Raw genomic sequence first — 8,056 nt, 5'->3', positions numbered from 1 at the left:
TGTACGTGACCCCGCCCAGCCGCGGGGCTCAGTGGGAAAGGATCGAAGTCGGTCACTTTTAAGGACCTGGAGGTATTTTTAGTATTTTTCTGGCCTTGGTAACCTTGCCGCGATGTGGTTCGAGATTCTCCCCGGGCTCGCTGTCATGGGCGTGTGCTTGCTCATCCCCGGAATTGCCACCGCTCACATTCACAGGTTCAGCAACGGGGGCAAGGTGAGGAGGCTGCTGCTCCGCGGCCCGGCGTTACGTAATGGGCCGTGGATTAGGGAGGTTGTTAGCATCCGGAACCAGGGAATACCAAGGTCGCCTCAACACCCCTTCCCCTACAAAGGAAGGGCACAAATTAATATTTCCAAAATATTTATTTTGAAATTGGAAAATAAGGGGATGCCTAAAAGCGGAGGTTTGCGGAACGAAGCCCCACGTAAACAACATTCTACTCTAGCAAAACCCAGCTAGTTGTTGGGTGGGGAAGAGTGGGCCAGAGGGCCGAGTGGAGACTGGCGCAGGGAAAAGTAGAGTAGCAGAGGTTAGGTTCAAACTCCTCCATAGAGGAGGGAGGTGTCACGCTTGTCTCCACTCCTTCCCATTCCTAATCTTTCATGATTTTGATTTTAACTCCTCGTATTCACACCTTAGTAACTTCTCGTTCTGCTTCCCCAACCTTAATTAGGTTTTTTACCTTGACATTTTTTTTTATCCCCCATTTTCTCTTGCAAGCCTTTAAGAATGTACCTCAAGATCCTGTTTTTTTTTGTTTGTTTTTTTCATATTGTAATTACCCCCTCTTCCTAGTCCTTTATGTCATCTCTAGAGTACAGAGTATAAATGTATTTGCTTTTTGGTTTTGCCCTTCACAAAACCGCTGTTTTCTTTCTATTAGGTCCCAAAAAGAAACAAGTAGTTATGTCGTTAAGAGGGCGTGTGGGCGGGGAGGAAAGAAAAAATACGATCCTGGTTAAAATAGAAAGTGTAAATTACCATGTTAATTCTAAAGTTTGGTGGTCCGATTTTTTTTTTTCTAACGGAGGGGTAGACAGAGAAGGAGGGGGGAAGGAGGGGGGAGGGAGGGAGGGAGGAGGGAGAGAGAGAAACACCAATTCAACAGAGACACATCCATTGGTTGCCTCCCACTTGTGCCCAGATTGGGTGGGGGATGGAACCTGCAACCCAGGTACATGCCCTTGACTGTGCCCTTGACGGGGAATTGAACATGGGACCCTTTGGAGCTCTGGCCCACACTCGAACTACTTACCTACACTGGCCAGGACAGTGGTCCGATTTTATTTAGGATTCTAGTCTTATACTGTTAATTTGGTTTTTGTTTCAGTAATGATTCCATTATTCTAGAATGTCACTAAAGTTCTAATATTCCTCTATTGGGTCACTCATCTTAAAGTTGCAATAATTATTTCTTTTAATTATAGGAAAAAAGGGTTGCCTATTATTCATATCAGTGGTCTTTGATGGAAAGAGATAAGCGCATCTCTAGAGTTAATCGTTACTATGCGTCAAAGGTAAGATGGCTCTGATGCTACTAGGCATCTGCCAGGGTGGAGGTGGGTTCTAGTAATGTTTTGCCAAAGGTCTTACAGTTCTAATTGAATTTGCATTTTCTTGCCTGCTAGTAAGGTTGAGCAGCCTTTCACACATTTAATGATGTATTTCTTGTTCTATGGCTTATTGGCTTATATACTTTACTTGCTCTGTTCTCTCTTTTTTTATTTATAGGGTTTCTTTATGTGTTATGGATGTTAAGCTTGTCTTTTTTATATGTACAAATATTTTTTGCCAGTCTCCTGCTTGTTTTTATAATAGTTTTTTGTTGTTGTTAATCCTCACCCAAGGATATTTTTCTTTTTTTAAGTATATCTTTATTTATTGAAAAAAAATATTTTTTGTTTCAGAGAGGAAGGGAGAGGGGAAGAGAGAGAGAAACATCAATGATGAGAGAGAATCATTGATCTGCTGCCTCCTGCACACCCCACACTGGGGATCAAGCCCACAACCCCCGCATGTGCTCTGACTGGGAATTGAACCGTGACCCCCTAATTCTGTGGTCGGCAAACTGCGGCTCGTGGGCCACATGCGGCTCTTTGGCCCCTTGAGTGTGGCTCTTCCACAAAATACCACGGCCGGGGCGAGTCTGTTTTGAAGAAGTGGCGTTAGAAGAAGTTTAAGTTTAAAAAATTTGGCTCTCAAAAGAAATTTCAATTGTTGTACTGTTGATATTTTGCTCTGTTGACTAATGAGTTTGCCGACCACTGATCTAGTTCATAGGTCGATTTTCAACTACTGAGCCACGCCAGCGGGGCATACCCTAGGATATTTTTTCATTGATTTTTAGAGAGAGTGGAAGGGAAAGAGAGAGACAGAGAGAGAAACATCGATTGGTTGCCTCTTCCATGCTCACTGACCTGGGCCGGGGATGGAGCCTGCAGCGAAGGTACATGCCCTTGTCTAGAATAGAACCTGGGACCCTTCAGTCTGAGGGCTGACGCTTTATCCATTGAGCCAAACTGGCTGAGGCTGATAGTAATTTTTTAATTTTGATGTTCAGTTTGTATTTTATTATTCTTAATGTTGGGTTTTATGTCTTGTTTACAAATGAGCTTCCTATTTAAGATTATAAAAATATATTCCTCCAATTTCTCCAAATACTGTTACTTTTTTTTTTCTTTTCTTTCTTTCTTTTTTTTTTTTTTTTTACATTTAGAGCTTTGACCCATCTACTGGTCATTTTGGGGTATAATGTGGATGCAGGATTTAACTTCCCTTTTTTTCCAAGAGATAGGCAGTTATCACAATGATCTATTTATAGATCAGTTCATTTTTTATTTGAAATACCACTCTGGTAAACTAAATTTCCATATACACTTGGGCCTGTTTCACAAATGTGCTCTTCTATACACCATTGGTTTGCAAATTCCTGCACTAATATCATACAAATGTAAAGATTCACTATTATTTTCTATTTGAATGAATAATATGAAATTGCTGTTTTTGTGGTTCAAAAATGACCAAGTAGAAGCACAGGGGATATAGTCAATAATGTAATAACTATCTATGGTGCAAAGTAGGTCCTGGAAATATGAGGGGGGAACACTTTGTAAAGTACATAATTGTGAAACTAGTACAAAGTAATATTGAATGTAAACTGTAATTGAAATTTATTTAATTAAAAAATAAAGCGGAAATACAAAAAAAAAAAAATGACCAAGTAGTAGCATCTTCATATGGTTCAGCCTAATAGTATGTTCTATTATATTGTAGGAGTTCATCTTCATTACTTCATTTTAAAAAATTTTAGTTACATTTTTATATTTTCCCTTTGCTCATTTATTCCTCACAGCAAACTTAGTTAAATATTAATCCCATTTCATAGATGAGAGAACACAGGGTCACTGGTTAAATAACACTGTGAGGACTCAAATTAGGTGATCTATCTCTCAGTGTAGTGCTATTTCAGAATCTAGTCTAAACACGATGATAGCTATCTACTCATGTAGAACCGTATTTCTCAGTGTGGTCCAAGAATAACTATCATAATTTGGCATACAAGATACAATGCAGACTCCTAGACCTCTGGCCTGACCAGACAAATTAGGATTTCTATAACGTGGCTTCTAAATTTAATTTACCTTAAGGCGATTCTTCCTGCAGTAGTAATCAAAATACCTGGACTGTGTTATTTTAATACCTGAAAGAAATGTCATCACTAATCACTAATCTTTTTTTTCTTTATTGATTAAGGTATTACATATGTGTCCTTATTACCCCCTACCCCCCCACTCATGACCTCACCCCCCCTGGTGTCTGTGTCCATTGGTTATGCTTATATGCATGCATATAAGTCCTTTGGTTGATCTCTCCCCCTTACCCACACCCTCCCCTACCTTCCCTCTGAGGTTTGACGGTCTGATCCATGCTTCTCTGTCTCTGGATCTGTTTTTGTTCATCGGTTTATGTTGTTCATTATAATCCACAAATGCTAATCACTAATCTTTTACTCTATAATTTCTGAAGTACTAGTATTTGGTTGTGAACTGATTTAGATAGAGTGGGTCTTCTGAATAACTAGCGTCATGTTATGCTTACATAGGGCAAGAGTTCTGGAGTTGGGGGGCCTTGAACTTGAATTCTGGCTCTGCTACTTCCTTACTTACTTAAACGACTTTTAACCTCTCCGCTCCTCCTTTTTTCATCTGTAAAAATAAGTGAAATGAGGCTAATAGTATTTTCCTCACGTTGACTATTATTTTATACAATGGTTTTACCTTAGTATTCTCTGACTCTCTGAGAGTGATTTAGAGATTTCTCTAAATAGTTGTTAGACTTTAGTTCTGACTGCGGGGGGGGGGGGGGGGTCTTTTCATATAAAATGGTATGTTTGCTGCTGTCAGAAAATGAAAACTAGCCCAGCTTGTGTGGCCTCAGTGGCTGAGCGTGGACCTATGCACCAGGAGATCTCGGGTTTGGTTCCTGGTCAGGGCGCATGCCTGGGTTTCGGGCTCAATCCCCAGTAGGGGGTGTGCAGGAGGCAGCTGATAGATGTTGATATTTCTCTCATGGATGTTTCTATCTCTCTCTCCCTCTCCTTTCCTCTCTCTAAAAATCAATAAAAACATTTTAAAGAAAATGAAAACTAGAAGTCATTATAAGTTATTCTTTCTTACGTTAGTGATTATAAAATTCAGTCTAAGTTATTGTTGCAGTGAAAGAAATGTGGGATATAAAAGTATCTTACTAACAGAGAATGCCATTTGGTGACACTAGAAATAAGAGTACATGGTACATCTTTGACGGGAACAGAATTCTCACATTTTCCTTTTTAATTTATTTTTCAGGGTTTGGAGAATATTGATTAAGGAAGCACTTCCTGATTAATGAAAAATAACTCAGTTTTGCTCATCTACCCCTGCTAGGAGGTTATGCAGTGTATTATGTAATGCATAATAAAAGTTAAAAAGTAAAATCAAAGGTTTTCTTTATTTTTTAAAATACGACTCCACAAGATCAAGCAATCTACCCAAGATAGCTTTATCACTTAAAAAAACACACCAAGAAGGTAGCTGAGCCTTGTAAAATTATAGACATAATGTACACCAAGCACCTATTACTATGCCCAGTGCCTAATGTGTCATAAATGGTAGTTGCTGCTATTGTAATAGATATTTAAAGACATTTTTTTCTAGTTCCTTTTCTGGGTGAATCAAATACTGTTTAAAATTCCAGTTAGGATGCTTTTAAAACTGAGACTGCACTTTCTTTCAGTTTTCATGCATTCTATATCTAACACATAATATTTGCTTAAGTGTTGATTTTTGTTTTAATGGTAGAGCAGCAGCAATCATTCTGTTTATTAAAATGAGTATACTAAGCCCTAGCAGGTTTAGTTTAGTGGATAGAGCGTCGGCCTACGGACTGAAAGGTCCCGGGTTTGATTCCAATCAAGGGCATGTGCCTGGGTTGCAGGCTCATCCCCGTGTGGGGCGTGCAGGAGGCAGTGATCAATGATTCTCATCATTGATGTTTCTATCTCTCCCTCTCCCTTCCTCTCTGAAATCAATAAAACAATTTTTTAAAAAATGAGTATACTAACCACTTGAAATAAAGCATTGCATGTTCACTGCTAAAAGTAACCACATAAAGATCTGAAAAGGTGAAACTCAGCGTGTATAGATCAACACCTCAGGTGATCATAGGACCTCTAGGTTAGAAGACAAAATTATTTTTTATCTCCATCCTCTATCCACTTTGAGATTTGTTCTGCTTATGACAAACATTTGCACTGTGTGATTTTCGTCGACCTCATCTTACTGGGCAGGGTTTACAGAGTAAGGAGGCAGTATTCACACTTATCCTATATAATGAAAGCCTAATATGCAAATTGTCCCCTCGACCAATGGTAGTTCATCCGCTCGCTATGACGTGTGCTGACCACCAGGGGGCGGCATGGAACATGGCGGGCATTGGTGATGCGAGACCTCTCGCTGGCTACCTGGGGGCTGGGGCTGGGGCTGGGTGCCCCGAGAGGAGCCTGCCCCGCATCCACCTGGTTTTTCCGGGTTAGCCAGGCCGCAGCCAGCAGGACCACAGGGGCCTGTCGGGCTCCCTGTGGGTTCCCGCAGGAGCCGGTCTGCAAGGCTGGCCTGGAGAGAGCGTGCTGCCTGCCCAGCTTCTGTGCGGCCCAGAGGCCCAGGCTGCGCCCTGGCCCGCGGCGTCTGGCAGAGCTCACCGCATCTCCGGGTGGGGACTCAGGCGCTGTGACTCAGGTGGAGGGGGGCACACGGGTCCCTGGGGGCCCAGGTGCTGCCCAGGGCTCAGAGGTCAGCTGGGACCTGTGCTTCGATTGCAGGCCAGGCCTAGGGACTGCACCCATGCATGAATTTCATGCACCAGGCCTCTAGTCCTATCTAATAAAAAGGGAATATGCTAATTGACTGCCACACCCTCAAAGTTGGCGGTGCCCACACCCACAAGATGGTGGTGCCCAGTCCCCTCAGCCCCTCTGGGGCGACAGGCGCGTGGCACGGCCGGGCCCACCTCCAGGCAGGTCTGGGGGCTCCGTGCATCTGCCTCCGGAGTCCCTCAGTCCCCTCAGCCCCTCAGCTGCCCAGGGCCGGCCCGAGGTGCAGGCAAGCTTCGGACGGTGGCTGCCCAGCCGCCCAGGGCTGCCTGAGGCTCAGGTAATGAGGGCCGGCCTAGGCTTGCGCTGCTGACAGTGGCAGCACCAGAGGTGTGATGGGGGCATCGCCTTCCCCTGATCGCTGGGTCGCCTCTCACCCCTGAGGGCTCCCGGACTGTGAGAGGGGGCAGGCCGGGCTGAGGGACCGCCCCACCCTCCAGTGCTATCTTATGATGATGAAACTCTTCAAGGAAAGTCATGGTCATGATTGCAAAGTTAATATAACCTCTGATCTACATTTAGTGCTGCACAGGCCTCATTTAATTGATAGTTATGAGAACTACCTGGAAAGGAAGAAAGAGGGCAAGTAGTACAAATAGGGATACAGAAGACTTATTGACAACATTACTAAATCTGTCACTAAATCTACTGAGTTTTAGGCCTGTTATTTCTCCACTGTTCCTCTGGGCAGGGATCATCCACTAAGTTTATCTCCTTAGGTGAATGTCAGGACTGTATAGTGAGGGGCTACAAGATGACAGGTAGAAATCAGTTGGTCAACATTAGGGTCTGAATTCTTCACCTCTTTTTTTGTGAGGCATCTGCTATGAAATTTAGGTTTATTTTTATGTTCTACTCCTTGGGAGTGAACCAGATTAAGGCACTTGGAAGCTAGATTACAGTGGTACTTTGTAGCCTGCGTTGCTCTTGATTGTTTGCAAGTGCACTTAGCCAGAAGGGTTTTCTTTCTTTTTTTTTTTTTTAAATATATATTTTATTGATTTTTTTACAGAGAGGAAGGGAGAGGGATAGAGAGCCAGAAACATCGATGAGAGAGAAACATCGACCAGCTGCCTCCTGCACACCCCCTACCAGGGATGTGCCCGCAACCAAGGTACATGCCCTTGACAGGAATCGAACCTGGGACCCTTGAGTTCACAGGCCGACACTCTATCCACTGAGCCAAACCGGTTTCGGCTAGCCAGAAGGGTTTTCATACAGCAATTACAGGATGGGGTGGTCTGGCTACTGGCCTCGGGTCCATAACTCACCTGCTCTTAAGGAGTTGAAATGGGAAACACTGCCATTTATTTGGTTATATTTACTATCTTTGATTTTAAATAGATACCATATTCACATAATTCAAAAGTCTAACAATATAAGGTATTCAGTGAAAAAAACTTGCTCTAATCCCCTGCCCAGCACTTGCCCAATTATCACGCCATCCAGAAAGGTCTCTTTATGGCGTGTGTATATACACATATTCTTCAGTCTTCCGTAATGAAGAATAATCCCATTTGAAATTACATTTACCAGGCTTCCATAATTATTTCTAGGGTCAAGTGAAATAGTCAATAGGAAAAGACTTGGAAAAGGGTTAGAGAAGGTTAGAGGAACCTATGAATGCACATTCAGGAAGCGGTGGG

At 42.8% G+C, this 8,056-nt stretch overlaps 1 protein-coding gene across 1 annotated transcript; it reads left to right on the top strand.

Moving 5' to 3' along the window:
* The first annotated feature begins 4 nt into the window (after window positions 1–4).
* NDUFA1 (NADH:ubiquinone oxidoreductase subunit A1) lies at window positions 5–4,981 on the top strand. Its single transcript, XM_079764717.1, has 3 exons — window positions 5–214; window positions 1,429–1,518; window positions 4,849–4,981. The coding sequence occupies exons 1-3, from the start codon at window positions 113–115 to the stop codon at window positions 4,867–4,869; spliced, it is 213 nt and encodes a 70-aa protein (XP_079620843.1). The 5' UTR covers window positions 5–112; the 3' UTR covers window positions 4,870–4,981.
* Window positions 4,982–8,056: the final 3,075 nt, after the last annotated feature.

Source organism: Cnephaeus nilssonii, assembly GCF_951640355.1.
Source record: "Cnephaeus nilssonii genome assembly, chromosome: X".
In the NCBI taxonomy this organism is placed as follows: domain Eukaryota; kingdom Metazoa; phylum Chordata; class Mammalia; order Chiroptera; family Vespertilionidae; genus Cnephaeus; species Cnephaeus nilssonii.
This window is presented reverse-complemented; position numbering and strand designations above follow the sequence as displayed.